This window comes from Sorex fumeus, unplaced genomic scaffold (genome assembly GCF_029834395.1).
Source record: "Sorex fumeus unplaced genomic scaffold, SorFum_2.1 ptg000051l, whole genome shotgun sequence".
Taxonomy (NCBI): domain Eukaryota; kingdom Metazoa; phylum Chordata; class Mammalia; order Eulipotyphla; family Soricidae; genus Sorex; species Sorex fumeus.
In genome coordinates, this window is record NW_026606108.1 from 4,626,361 (window position 1) to 4,640,809 (window position 14,449).

A 14,449-nucleotide genomic window follows, 5' to 3' on the forward strand; every position below is an offset into this window, starting at 1 on the left:
GGGTTACTCCTGGCTCATGCACTCAGGAATCACTCCTGGCAGTGCTCGGGGGACCATATGGGATGCTGGGAATCGAACCTGTATCGGCCGTGTTGGCTGCGTGCAAGGCAAACGCCCTACCCGCTGTGCTATCGCTCCAGCCCCTGAATTTTTTTTAATCTTATTTTTTAACTTACATTTTGCATCTGTTGATAGAAAATTCAGCGAAACTGGCCATCCTATATTTTGATTCCCAGAATCGTCCAGAACTGCCAAAGTTCTCTCCCACAGCTCACCCATAGACTTACACAGGGAACCTCTGAACCCAAGGGAGTAAACTCCAGGCTGCTACCCCTGGACAGGAGCAGCTGCCCTGTCCCCCTTCCACATTAGAACCCAATCGAGTCGGGGCTGCAATGATAGTACAGCAGCAGGGCATTTACCCTGGCACCCCATAGCATCCCCCAAATCTTATATGAGTGATTCTTTTTTAGGGATTTCTTTTGGCTTTTGGGGTCACACCCGGCGATGCTCAGGGGTAACTCCTGGCTCTGTACTCAGGAGTTACTCCCAATGCTACTCAGGGGACCATATGGGATGTCAGGGACTAAAGCCAGGTCAACTGTCTGCAAGGCAAACGCCCTCCCGGCTGTGCTATCACTCCGGTCCTAGTCAGTGATCCTTCAGCACAGAGCCAGGAGGAAGCTTGTGAGGGCTACCAGATGTAGCTCAAAAAACAAAACAAAAACAAAAACACAAAACCAAAAACAACCAACGCTACAGATGGGGGCCGAGCAAGCATCTTGTTCTCTCGCAGTACATCCGCGTGTCCTGCGACACCAAGCCAGATTCGCTGCTTCATCTTATGGTGAAGGAATGGCACCTGGACCTCCCCAAACTCTTGATCTCGGTGCATGGTGGTCTCCAGAACTTCGAGATGCAGCCCAAGCTGAAGCAGGTATTCGGGAAAGGCTTGATCAAAGCTGCCATGACCACAAGCGCCTGGATCTTCACGGGGGGCGTCAGCACAGGTAAGAATGGCCCCTGTCACTCCCCATCACAACTTTCGAATAAAGCTCAAAGCACGGAGGCGGAGAGACAGTACAGGAGGGATGGTGCTTGCCTTGTGTGTGGCTGCATCCCTGCCTCCCCCCCCCCATTTACGCCTCTCTGAGCACTATTAAGGGTCACTCTTGAGCACTCCTGAGGAACAGCCTCCTCAACATGGTGTGTGCCCTCCCAAACAAAACAAAAATGAAGACTAATGTGTCCTTATCATGTTTGTGATGGAAGCTCATTAGGTAGCTTGGTTTGGGAGCAAGAAAGGAAGGTCAATATTTCCGGCCCTCAGTGCTTTTCTTTCCTTAATTTAGACCCTCAAGCTTCACTTGTTTTTGAGCTCCACCCAGTGGTGCTCAGGGATGACCCCTGGTGGGGCCCTGGGTACCATATAGGATGCTATGGATTGAACCCTGGGTGGCCGTATGCAAGGCAAGCACTCTAACCACAGTACTATCTCTCTGGCCCCCACGAGCGTCATTTTCAGGGACTCTGGAGATCAACTCTTTTCCGTCACCTGGGAGAGGAGGCTGAGTTACAGAGAGGGGAAGGCACGTGCCAGGTCACCAATGTTAGTTGAGAACAGCCAAGAGCTGCCAATGGGCACAGCAGCCCAACCTTGCTGAAGCAATTGCTTTGATGCCACACGACTAGCAAAAGGGCTCAGACTTAGTGCTCTTTTCAGGTTTTTATTGGCAGGTTTGTGGCATGGTGGTGATGGCGAGGTCCTTCCAAGCAGTGCTCAGGGGGTCTGGGCAGCATCCCAGCAATACTTTTTTTTTTCTTTTTGGGTCATACCTGGCGTTGCTCAGGGATTAGTCCTGGTTTAGGAATCACTCCTGGCGGTGCTCAGGGCACCATATGGTACGCTGGGAATCGAACCAGTGTCAGCCACATAAAAGGCAAATGCCCTCTCCCCTGAACTATCACTCTAGCCCTTTCTCAGAAATACTTCTCAGGGGCTGGAGCAATAGCACAGCAGGTAGGGCGTTTGCCTTGCACGCAGCCAAAATGGCCGACCCGGGTTCGATTCCCAGCATCCCATATGGTCCCCCAAGCACCGCCAGGAGTGATTACTGAGTGCATGAGCCAGGAGTAATCCCTGAGCATCACCGGGTGTGACCCAAAAAGCAAAAAAAAAAAAATACTTCTCAACCCTGTGGTCCAGAATGACCATGTCCACATGTAAAGGTTCTGGGGCCGGGGCTGGAGAGATAGCATAGCGGGTAGGGCGTTTGCCTTGCACGCGGCCGACCCAGGTTCGATTCCCAGCATCCCATATGGTCCCCTGAGCACCGCCAGGAGTAACTCCTGAGTGCAGAGCCAGGAGTAACCCCTTTGCATCGCCAGGTGTGACCCAAAAAGCAAAAAAAAAAAAATATTAAAAAAAAAGAGGTTCTGGGGCCACCAGGAGCTCACTCCACAGTGCTCTGGGGACCAGGTGGTGGTGGGGATCAAAGTTGGAGCCTCCCCATAAAAGCTATCTCCCAGCCTAGCATTCTCTTTTAGGGAAGAAAAAAAATTGTTTTTGCTTGGCTTTTTGGGTCATACCTGATGATGCTCAGGGGTTACTCCTGGCTCTGCACTCAGGAATTACTCCTGGCGGTGCTCGGGGGACCATATGGGATGCCGGGGATTGAACCCAGATTGGCCAAGTGTATGGCAAATGCCTTCCCTGCTGTACTATTATTTCAGCCCCAGAGACGAAAACAAGAGGGTGAGGCTTTCCCAGCACTGCTTAGGAAGTCGGTATGGTGGGTGGGGCTTGTGCACCCCTTGGTGATTCTCTACCAATTGCATCAATCCAGAGCCAAGCCCCGATGATGTTGTGGTAGTGTTGAGCTTCTTTCATGCCAAGGATGACCGTGGTCACCCTTGCAGTGCTTGGGGGATCTCCGGGGCCAAATTTGGCATTGCTCAGAAGATCAGGTGGGCTGGAAATTGACCCTGACTGGGTAGATGATCACTGTAGGATCCCAGGCCCCAGGTGGATATTTTTATATCTTCATACTCTTTTGTAGAGAAAGCAGGAGGGTGGAAAAGGGGACCCTAAGGCTCATGGAGAGTGGTACCAGGGTTTGGTAGAGTATCACCCCCAAATCTGGCCAGGGCAGCACCCCTGGCTCCATCCTGTGGACAAAGAAAGAATCAGACATGTGGTGTATCCAAGTGGCAAGCTGGCCTTGCCAGCTCAGAACAGAGCCTTTATCGGCCTTTTGATTGGATTCAACCTCCATACCCCTCCTGCCTCGAGTTCATACAAAGAATAAAGGAATCTCATTAGCGCAGCTGTGGGTACAGGACGACAGGGGCAGATGAGCTCAAGTCCGCGGCCTGCTCTCCTCTTAGTAGAACTTCCCGTGCAGGGCTATCTGTGGGACGTCCCTGTCAGTCTGTGCAAACCTCTAAGTTGCTCTCTCCATAACAACCTTTTCTTCTTCTTCAGGATTTCAGGGTCTGTATTTAAGGCTGGTGTCCCACACACTGGGACCTGGCAGGATCTAAAAGTCTGACTCATGCTGTTGGCAGGTGTCATCCGGCATGTGGGAGACGCCCTGAAGGACCATTCCTCCAAGTCTCGAGGCCGCGTGTGTGCCGTTGGGATTGCCCCATGGGGCATGGTGGAAAACAAGGAAGATCTGATAGGGAAGGGGGTGAGTGTTCCTCTCCAACAGCGGCAAGTGTTTGCCACGAATGTCTGCAGAGATGAAGGGAGCATTACCTGCAGGTGTAAGAAATCCTCTGATGGGGCCCCCTGCCCTTTCCTCCAAGATGGCATCAGTGTTTTGACCAGGAGACTGACCTCTAGGTAGACAGATGCAGAGAGAGCCTTTGCAGGACCTGTGAACATCTATAGCCAATTCCCACCACAGACCGCCTTTACCCCGTACTTCTGATCCACTCTGCCTGTCACTCCTCCAACTCCATCATCTGGAAACTCTCCTAAGACAGGATTGTCCTTGAGCCCCAGAGATAGTCCAGCGGGGAGGGAGTTTGCCTTGCACAAGACCGACCCGGGTTCAATCCCTGGCACCCCACATGGTCCCTGAGACCCGCCAGGTGTGATCTGTGAGCACAGAGCTGGGAGTAAGCCCCAAGCACCACAGGGTGTGGCTGCAAAGCCAAATACAACAAAATAAAATAAAAATAAATGGAGTTGTCTTTTTTATCTGGACTTTGAGGACTGGGTGTTTTTGCTTCTAGCCATTCTCTGGAGATCAATAGCTGGTCTGGTTTTTGGTTTTGGTTTGGTTTGGTTTTGTCTTTTGAGCAGTGCTTGGGGCTTACTCCTGGCCCTGACCCCAGGGATCACTCCTGAAAGGCTCAGGGGACCACATGGGGTGTTAGGGATCAAAATGAAATCCCTTGTGCATAAGGTAAGCACCCTCCCCTCTGTACTATCTCTCTGAACCCCTCTTTGTGATATTAAAGAAAACATTTTTGATGTTTGTTTTATTGGAAGAGAGGATTTAGGCCACACCAAGCTGTACTTGGGGCTTAAGTCCTGGCTCTATGCTCAGGGGATTATTCCTGGCAGACCATATGGCAGACCAGGTGTGGTGCAGGGGATTGAACTGAGGTCAGCAGTGTATAAGACAAGCTTCTTAAGCCCTGTGCTATCTCTCTGGCATTGTTTTTAATTTTCTTAATTTAAAACTAAATTTAAAGGTTAACTTTTGGGGGGGGTTAGTTTTTTTTATAATTTGTGGGGGCTAGGGGGTCACATCCCATCATGTTCGGGGGCTATTTCTGGCTCTGTGTGGTGTTGCGAATCAAACTAGGGTTAGTCACATGCAGAGCAAGTGCCTTGGCTCTGCACTGTCTCTCTAGCCCCGGGAGATCAGGTTAAGGGCATAGCTGGGTGAAACAGACGATCCATATCCGTGTCCTGTCCTTACTTCCACTGTGAGTCTGGGCCTCGGTCCTGCATCTTCCGTTTATGCCGTGCCTTTTGCCAGGTGGCCAGAGTGTACCAGACCATGTCCAATCCCCTCAGCAAGCTTGCGTTACTCAACAACTTCCACACGCACTTCATCCTGGCCGACAACGGCACACTGGGCAAATACGGGGCCGAGACAAAGCTGCGGAGGCAGCTGGAGAAGCACATTTCCCTGCAGAAGATCAACACGAGTAAGTTCTGGCCAAGGCCACGGGTGTCGGCAGTGCCTCTGTGGCCAGAAAACCAAACCGGAAGAGGAAACTGCCCAAGAGTGTCAGAGGCGGGACCTGGAAGTTTCAAGTTTAGCTCAAACACAGGTGGTCCACCAAGAGCCTTGAGCCTGTGTCAAGACCCAGTGGTATTCCTTGAATGAGGTTGGGGTGATGCTCCCAAAGTTTCTGAGGAATAGCTGATAGAGAAACAGCCCAGTCAATCTCGCAGGCCAATGGGGATGACCTTTGTCACCAATGGTTATTGTTTCCTATAATTAACTGTCTAATTAAAAAATATTTTTTTGAGCCACACCTCACAATGCTCAGAGCTTACTCCTGATTCTATGCTCAGAGATCACTCCTGACAGGTTTGGGGGACCATATGGGGTGCCGAGGATAGAACCTGGATTGGCTGTATGCGAGACAAATGCCCTAGTTGCTATACTACTGCTCCAGCCCTAGTTTTATTTTATTTTGAAAAAATGTTTCAGCAGGGAAATGGTAATGACTGGTTAGAATGAAAATAACCAGTTTCTTTGGAATGTGTTTTATAGCTCACACTTTTGTGGGGTACAGGTGGTTGGGCCACCTCCTGGTGGTGCTTAGGGGCTATTCCTGGCTCAGTGCTCAGGAGTGACCCCTGACAGTGCTTAGGGGCACAAATGTAGAGGTTGGGATAGAGCCTGGGTTGGCTGCATGCAAGACCATCACTTTAACCTTTGCACCATCTCTCCAGCCCTGTAGTGATTCTTAATGCCAGTTGCTAAATGTCTTCAGGAGTATTTTCTGTGTTTTTTTTTTTCTTTCTGGGTCACACCTGGCAATGCAGAGGGGTTCCTCCTGGCTTATTGCACTCAGGAATTACTCCTGGTAGTGCTCGGGGGACCACATGGGATACTGGGAATTGAACATGGGTTGGCCGCATGCAAGGCAAATGCCCTACCCGCTGTGCTATCGCTCCAGCCCCGAGTATTTTCTGTTTTTACTGCTATGATTGGACCATGAAAAACAGACCATGTCTGGAAAATGGTTATTAGGAAATAGAATGAAAGGGACTATAATGTTGGGAATAGCACAAGTGTCAGAGCGGGGACTGGCCTCCGTATGATGCTGTGGGGGTTTTCTGTGTGCTGACATGTTTGTTCTCCTCAGTGAGTGTTTGTTCACATGCCTGCCTTCACCTGCCACGTGACTTGTGGGCTTCCCTTTGTCATCCTTTGCCTGGGGCTCTGAGTGGGGCAGGGACTGCAAAGGGTTGCCTACTGGTCACTCCTCAAGGCCTGGACCTTCGGACCTTAAACAGAGCAGAAGGCAGTCCACAGCGTTGTGTGCAAAAGAAGTTCATTTGGCCACCTTCTTGCTGAGTTTGGAGAACATCCACACCTTATTTGAATTAGAAATCCCCAGTCTGGCCCACTCCCTACCATGACCTAGCACCAAGCATACCCTCAGGACCTGTTTGGTAAAATGCAACTAGTTGAAATTATTCTGGTAGGAGACAGCCAAGTGGCTTAAATATCCGAGAATTTCTCATTTTTGACATGAATGGTGGAAGCAAAGCAGAAACTTTGAATTCCCTGGATTGAGACCCTTGCTAACATGTACTAGTAGGTTTTATCTGAAGGCAGTAACACTACCCAGTTTCAACCAACTATGCCTGCAAGCCACTTAGAATTTACCAAACCTTGGAAAGTTGAATCATTCTTCAATGGTGTGCCTGCTGCTTCTTTAGCACATGACTAGGGACCCTGAGGTTCACTTTGTGCTGATGGTCACCTGGGCTGCTGGCAGCTTGGCTGGTGAGCCCAACGTCAAAGGCCGGCACCCTAGAAATGGAGCTGAGGTTTTCTCCTGTGTTCAACACCCTGTTTCTGGGGTCAGCGATTAGGGAACCCCAGACTCTGGGGCAGGACCCCAAGGAAGGTGTTTCCCCAGCAAATGGCTACACCCAATATCTCTCCCACCTCAACGTGAAGTGGCCCATGTACCCTGAACATCTGGTCTGGTCTCTGATCAAACATGTAACTGAATGCCTCAATGCTTTGGTTCTGGAATTTCAGAGGAAGCCACTTAAAAGTGGCATAAAAGAATGAAAAAGGTCACCCCGTGTTGGGATTTCCCTGGAGTCTCTTGAGGAGCACAGAGAGCAGGGAGCACCACCAATGACCCCACACTCTCCACCATGTTTCAGAGATTTGGCTGAGTGCTAGGACCTTGAGCTGAGGTCCATGTTGCTTTGTGTTGCAGGACTGGGACAGGGTGTACCTGTGGTGGGCCTTGTGGTGGAAGGGGGTCCCAACGTAGTCTCCATTGTGTTGGAATATCTCCGAGAAGACCCTCCAATCCCCGTGGTGGTTTGCGATGGCAGTGGACGCGCCTCAGACATCCTGTCTTTTGCACACAAGTACTGTGAGGAAGGCGGGTAGGCTTCTCACGCATTGAAAACTTGGTTTGTACTTCAGTTGCTGTGGGTTCTTGGGTTCTTGCGTGATCAACAGGGGTTCTTGTGTGTGACATCTGACCCCACACCCTCCCCCCGAGGTCTCAGAGCTCGCCTAAAAACAGTTCCTCCATGCTACCGCTCCCCACTCATGGTCAGCTCAGCTCAGGAGACCAGCTCTCAGGTTCTGTTCCTTTGAGAAACTTTGCTAGAGCCCACTTATGAGAGCTCATTCCGTGTCTGTGCCTCTCCTTCAGTCGTTCCCCTCTGGATCTGTCCACATAGAAGCAAATGGCATGCTTATGTCTTTTCTTGGGGCTGTGTCAACTCCCGTCCCAAGTGTCTTATCCAGTCATCTATTCTCGGATGCTTGGGTTGTTCCCAGATTTTGGCTATTGCGAATAATGCTGCCATAACCATCGGAGTGAGATAACTTTTCTTAGTAGTTTTCAACCCATGGGGTAGATGCCCACTAGAGGAAATTCTGGGTGCTATGGAAGCTCGATTCTCACAGAGGGAACATCTTAACTGCCCTCCCCAAAATGGTTTGGGCCACAGCAGTGGTACTCAGGGCTGATTTCTGGTGGTGCTTGGGGGACCAGGTGGGTTACGGGGGAGCAAACACAGACCAGCCACGTGCAAGGCAAGTGCGTTCCCCACTGGGCTTTCTCCAGCCCAAGGTTTCCTCACTTCTATAGCTGCATAGTCTTTTATTGTGTATATAGACCACAACTTAATCTGTTGGTGGGCACTGGGGTTGTTTCGTATCCTGGCTACTCTACTGAGTGTGAGCTCATTCGATTTCTTAGGAGATCCTTTCTCTGCATGGGCACAGTTCTTCCTTTAAATTTCTTCTTCCCTGTGATTCAGAACCAATGTGACCTGAGCTTTAAGCAGGATTCTACTGTCTCCTGGGAGGCCCTCCCCAGTGAAGCCTCAGATCGATCAAACATGCAGGTGGAGTGCCCTCCAACTCAACTCTTGTTTTCTCTTTTGCATTTCCTGTGAACAGAGTCATCAATGAATCCCTCAAAGATCAGCTTCTAGTTACCATCCAGAAAACATTTAATTACACCAAGACACAATCGCACCAGCTGTTCACCATTATACTGGAGTGCATGAAAAAGAAAGAGCTGGTAAGTGTCTTAAATTGGTGGGGTGGGGGCTTACCAGAAGTCAGGGATGACTTCTGGCTCTGTGCTCAGGATCACTCCTGATGGCACTCGGGGGACCACATAGGGTGCAAGGGATTGGCACTTGGGATTGGCCACCTGCAGGCAAGAGCCTTCCCTGCTCTGTTACTGTTTTGGCTCTGATAAGCATCTTGAGTTAATTTCTAGACAAGCTATACCTGGAGACCCAGGTCTGCTTCCAGACTCTGCCCTCTGCAGAGCACAGTGATTCCTCTCTGGGATAAGTTTGCAGGGCAGTAACAAGCTGGTTGATGGCACAGAAACAGAATAAACCACAGAAATGAGATGCCGGGAGCTTTCAGATCTTAGTAAATGTGGGTGACATCATGCCATGTCACACCAATTCTCCATTCAAGCACTTAAGGAAGGCCAGAGACAGCCACCGTCTCATGCACTGCATTCTCTGCACTCTGGCTTCACTTTCCACAGAGTCAGCTCCAGCCCCATGCCCAGCCCCTTCTGGGGCTTCCCCTTGCATTCGCCAGTCTCTTCAACATCTACTGCCTGTACTGTATTTCACCAAATATGTCACCCTGGTGTTATCATTGTACCCTGTTTCTTAGTAATGATGGCAGATTTTCTTTTAATATTTATTTATTTATTTATTTATTATTGAATCACAGTTACAAAGTTGTTCACAATTAGATTTCAGTCATATCATGTTCCAATACCTGTCCCTTCACCAGCGTACATTTTCCATCACCAATCACCATTGTCCCCAGTTTCCCTCCTGCCCCCACCAAGTATCCCCTCCACCTCTTTCCCTTTCCTTCTCCTTTTGGGCATTATGGTTTGCAATACAGATACTGAAAGGTTGCCAGGTATATCCTTTTATCTACTTTCAACACTCAGTTCCTCTGCTCTTATCCAGAGTGATCAATTGATGGCAGATATTTAAAAAAAAAACTTCCACATAATGGTGTTCCCAAACTGGACATAAAATCTGCGATGATGATAGAGGGAAATGCTTGTGTGCACAGGAGTGATTCTGCCCCTCTGAGAGCAATTTAGATATTGGTTGGTTGGTTGGTTTTTGGTGTTTGCTTGGGGGCCACACCTGGCGATGCTCAGGGCTTACTCCTGGCTCTGCACTCAGGAATTACACCTGGTGGTGCTTGGGGACCCTATGGGATGCTGGGGATCAAAGCAGCGTGCAAGGCAAGTGCCTTCCCCACTGTACTCTCTTCAGCCCCTGCCCCCAATTTAGTTATTGGAATGTGGGTGCTGGAGGCTCTTGGGCTGGAGAATGTGTGTTAGCACTGGGGAGGAATCAGGCAAGGGATCAAGTCAGGAAGGAGCAAGGGAGGAGGATGCGGGGAAGCAGTAATGCCTCAAGGTCCTGGCTGGATGCAACATCCCACCCTGGAGTCTGACCCTGCACTTTAGGAAAAGCCTCAGCTGACTCAGTCTCTCACCCTGTTCTCAGATCACAGTGTTCAGGATGGGCTCTGAGGGGCAGGCAGACATGGAAATGGCCATTCTCACTGCCCTACTCAAAGGTGAGTGGACAGGACCCTTCCTTGCTGGCCCAGCCTGGGCCTTGGTGTATGGGAATAGATGTGTGTGTGTGTGTGTGTGTGTGTGTGTGTGTGTGTGTGTATGCATGCTCGCACACACCCGTAATTTTTCTCCCAGGGTGATGGAGCCAAGAGAGATTGAGGGAGGGGTGTTTTTTCTGGGTGCTGGTGGGCTAGGATGGCTGGAGACGGAATTGGGGTGTGTGGGACCAGTTGTTCACTCTCTGCACTGCCCTCCCACCAATGTTCATGTCCCTGGGGCCCAAGTATGGCCTCCACCCACCATGCTGATGTCCCTGCAGCATCAAAGCCTCTCAGGGAGGATCCTGGACAATGAGGCAGGGATGGGACTGGGTGTCATTGTAGATGGAAGATATTGGGGGGCAGGCCCCCTTGCCTCTGAGCTTCTGCCCTCCTGCAGATGGGCCCCCCTCACATTCCCTGGGCTTCTCCTCTGCACACTTGGCAGCCCAGTGAGAAGATGGTACTTCACAGATATTCTCTGAGAATACGGGGTGTTTGGTTTGGGGCCCCTGAGTGTTACTCAGAGGCAAGGGCAGAGGCAGGGAGCCAACGTCATGCCAGGGGGCCAACATCATGCCAGGTGGCCAATGCAATCGGAAGGATGGAGCTGCCTCAGGCCGCATGAGAAATGCTTCATCTCCCATCTTTGCAGGAACAAACGCATCTGCTCCGGACCAGCTGGGCCTGGCGCTGGCTTGGAACCGTGTGGACATAGCGCAGAATCAGATCTTCGTCTTCGGGCCGCACTGGCCGGTGACAGAGTGTTTTTCTGTTTCTCCTGACTTTGGACAGATTCCCTTGTAACATGTCGCAAAGTCCAGATTTTTCTCACTCCCCTGTGAACCTCGTGAATAGTTCTCACCACCCTTACCTGGGGGAGAGAGATGACTTTTATTTTATTTATTTGTTTATTTTGGTTTTGGGACCACACCTGGTGGTGCTTAGGGCTTATTCTTCAGGGCTCCGCACTCAGAGATTACTCCCGGTGAGCTCCGGGGACAATATGAGGTGCTGGGGATTGAACCTGGGTTAGCCACGTACAAAACGAACACCCTCCTCACTGTTATATTGCTCGCTCCTGTTCCTTGCATTCCTTTTTAATGGATTATCTTTCTTCTCTTTTCTTGGAGGTGGGGGGGGGGGGGTAGGAAGGAAAGGAAGGTTGAGAGCCACACCTAATCCTCAGGGCTTACTCTTGGCTTTGCACTCAGGAATTACCCCCCAGGTGGTGCATGAGGAGGCTGGAGATCAAACCTGGGCTAGCTGTGTGCAAGGCAAACATTCTACCTGCTGTACTATCTCTCTGGTCACAGGACTCTCTTCATTTCCTTTGCAAACACTATTCCATCTACTTATTGAGTTGCATATCCTTTCTTGAAGAATTCTCTGTCTCTGTCTCTGTCTCTGTCTCTCTCTCTCTGTCTCTCTCTCTCTCTCTCTCTCTCTCTCTCTCTCTCTCTCCACATATCCAACAGACAGTGCTTGGAGTGTATCTGTCTGTTTTTGAGCCACAGCAGTTGGCTCTCAGGGCTTACTCCTGACTCTGTGCTTAGGGATCACTCCTGGTGGGACTGTAGTGGGTCAAATCTAGGTGCCATAAGGAGCTGGAGACAGAGCCCAGGACTTCCACTAGCAAATCTTCTGTTCCAGCCCTTTGAGCCATCCCAGCCCCCTGAAGAATCTTCTGAGCATCACCATCTCTCGGATGCTCCAACTGCGGGTCATGCAAGAGCCGATTAGACGATTCCTCCCTTGGCCCCTGAGTCAGGCCCGTGTCTTCCTGCACTTGGCTCTTCTGCATTTTGCTAGAACGCATCGTCCTGAAATTCGCTCAACAGAGCATGTCACTGGTGAAAGGGCTGCCCATACAAAGGTCCGACTTGTCATCTGACTCTCAGTCATGAATGAGCCACTGTTTTCTCTCCCGTGGAGTCTGACGTCTGCCCTTCAGCTTTGCAGCTGAGAAATGTCACATGCACATGTTTTGTGTTGCAAAGCCCGAAGGGCAGCAAGAAGCTTTGAGAGTCCGGACCCCTCGTGCATCCCGCGCCTGGCTCAGTCTGCCTGTTCCTTTGTGCTCATGACCTTCCTCTGCAGGAAATCTCCTCCTGTTCCTTTGAGAATTGCAGCCTTCACGTTCTTCTAACTTCCCCTCTAGAATCCATTCTAGCCCAGCAAAATGTCAGTCCCCGAGATTCACCCTCTGTGTTCTCATTTCCAGACTCTGTCATTTTGCTGTTTGTTTCAGAAATCAGTTTCGCTCTATCTGTCATCCGTTCCCCACCTCCCGCCCCCCCCCCCCCGTCTGCTTTGATAGTCAGCAGTTGCATCTATGTATATGTTGTAGTTATTGTTGTTTTGGGGCCACACCCCATGCTGCTCAGGGATACTCATAGCTCAGTGCTCGGGGATCAAATCCAGGTTTTTCATGTGTGTACCATACCCTCCAGTGTTTTGAACTAGCTCCCCAGAAATCACAGTTATTGTTTATTTTTTTTTAGAGGGGCACACGTGGGGGTTCTCAGGAGCTACTCCTGACTCTCTGCCCAGGGATCACTCCCGGCCGTGCTCAGGGGACCATATGGGAGGTCAGGAATGGAATGAGAGTCTAGCACTCATAGTAAGCAAGCCAAGTGTTTGGACTCCCATTCCATATCTCTGGCTTTTAGAATTTTAATTTTATTTATTTATTTTTGCTTTTTGGGTCACACCCAGCAATGCACAAGGGTCACTCCTGGCTCATGCACTCAGGAATTATTCTTGTGGTGCTCGGGGGACCATATGGGATGCTGGGAATCGAACCCAGGTCGACTGCGTGCAAGGCAAATGCCCTACCCACTGTGCTATCACTCCAGCCCTAGAATTTTTATTTTAAATGAATATATTTTTATTTATTTGTTCAGACTGGGGGCGGGGAGCCTTCCTGGTGATTTTCTGCCAACTGAACTGCAGTTCAATGCAAAAGACCAAGGAGGCAGAGGTTACCCAGGCCACCTCAGCGATGTTCAAGGGGCCACCAGGACTCACCTGGTAGTGCTCAAGAAACCAGGTAGTACGAGGGATAAAACCAGGGTTTGCTGCATGCAAGGCATGGGCCCTAACCACTGGACTATTCCCATGTCCCCTGAATAAATTTTAATTCACCTTCCCAGTGTTGTTGCTGCGCTCATTACTGTTGTCGCTACTGTCACTGCAGCGATGGGTCACACATGCCAGGCGATGGCATTCATCTGGGGTCACACATCAGTTGGGGGTGTTTGCACAGTGCTTGTGGAGGTTTGCTGACTTTCAGTTGTGCTTTGTCTTGACCCCACACCCAGCGTGCTTGGGGGTACTGACTCTCTGCTCAGGAATCACTCCTGGCGGGGCTCAGGGGACCCCTTGGGGATGGAACCTCCATACGCTGCATGCAAGGCCAATGATTCCTGTTGTACTAGGCCTGCCCCTGAATTCTCAAACTAATGGAGAGATGAAGAGTGTTTAACAAGAAGGAGTTGAGAATTGCAGCCTGAGGAATAAATATCCAGTTGGGTTAACAATATTTCTTTCTTTTTCTTTTTTTCTTTTTTGGGTCACACCTGGCGATGCACAGGGGTTACTCCAGGCTCTGCACTCAGGAGTCACCCCTGGCGGTGCTCAGGGGACCATATGGGATGCTGGGAATCGAACCTACCCACTGTGCTATCTCTCCAGCCCAATTAACAATATTTCTTATAAAATGCTTTCTAACTATATTTTTTATTATCAAGTACAAAAATGACAACTACAAGAAGTAATTAAAAACCTAACAGCTATGAGGAGAGGGCCAGAGCAATAGAACAGTGGGGAGGGCTCTTGCCTCGCACATGGCTGACCCAGATTAGATCCCCAGCACCCCATATGGTCCCCCAGCACTGCCGGGAATGATCCCTGAGTGCAGAGCCAGGAGTAAGCCCTGAGCGACACTGGGTGTGGCCCAAAATAACAACAACAACAATGATGAAGAGAGAGAGTCACACAGAGACACAGACCCACAGACACAGACACACACACACACACACGCACACACGTACACGCACACACACATGCACACGCACACACTGAAA

At 50.2% G+C, this 14,449-nt stretch overlaps 1 protein-coding gene across 1 annotated transcript in view; it reads left to right on the forward strand.

Moving 5' to 3' along the window:
• The window catches only part of TRPM1 (transient receptor potential cation channel subfamily M member 1), a 66,511-nt gene that overhangs the window by 11,739 nt on the left and 40,323 nt on the right, over positions 1 to 14,449 (forward strand). The window contains exons 4-10 of the mRNA XM_056124712.1: positions 797 to 1,010; positions 3,568 to 3,692; positions 4,998 to 5,169; positions 7,438 to 7,612; positions 8,643 to 8,766; positions 10,250 to 10,322; positions 11,017 to 11,117. Of these exons, the coding sequence (XP_055980687.1) occupies positions 797 to 1,010; positions 3,568 to 3,692; positions 4,998 to 5,169; positions 7,438 to 7,612; positions 8,643 to 8,766; positions 10,250 to 10,322; positions 11,017 to 11,117 (984 nt within the window). The remainder of the gene's footprint in view (positions 1 to 796; positions 1,011 to 3,567; positions 3,693 to 4,997; positions 5,170 to 7,437; positions 7,613 to 8,642; positions 8,767 to 10,249; positions 10,323 to 11,016; positions 11,118 to 14,449) is intronic.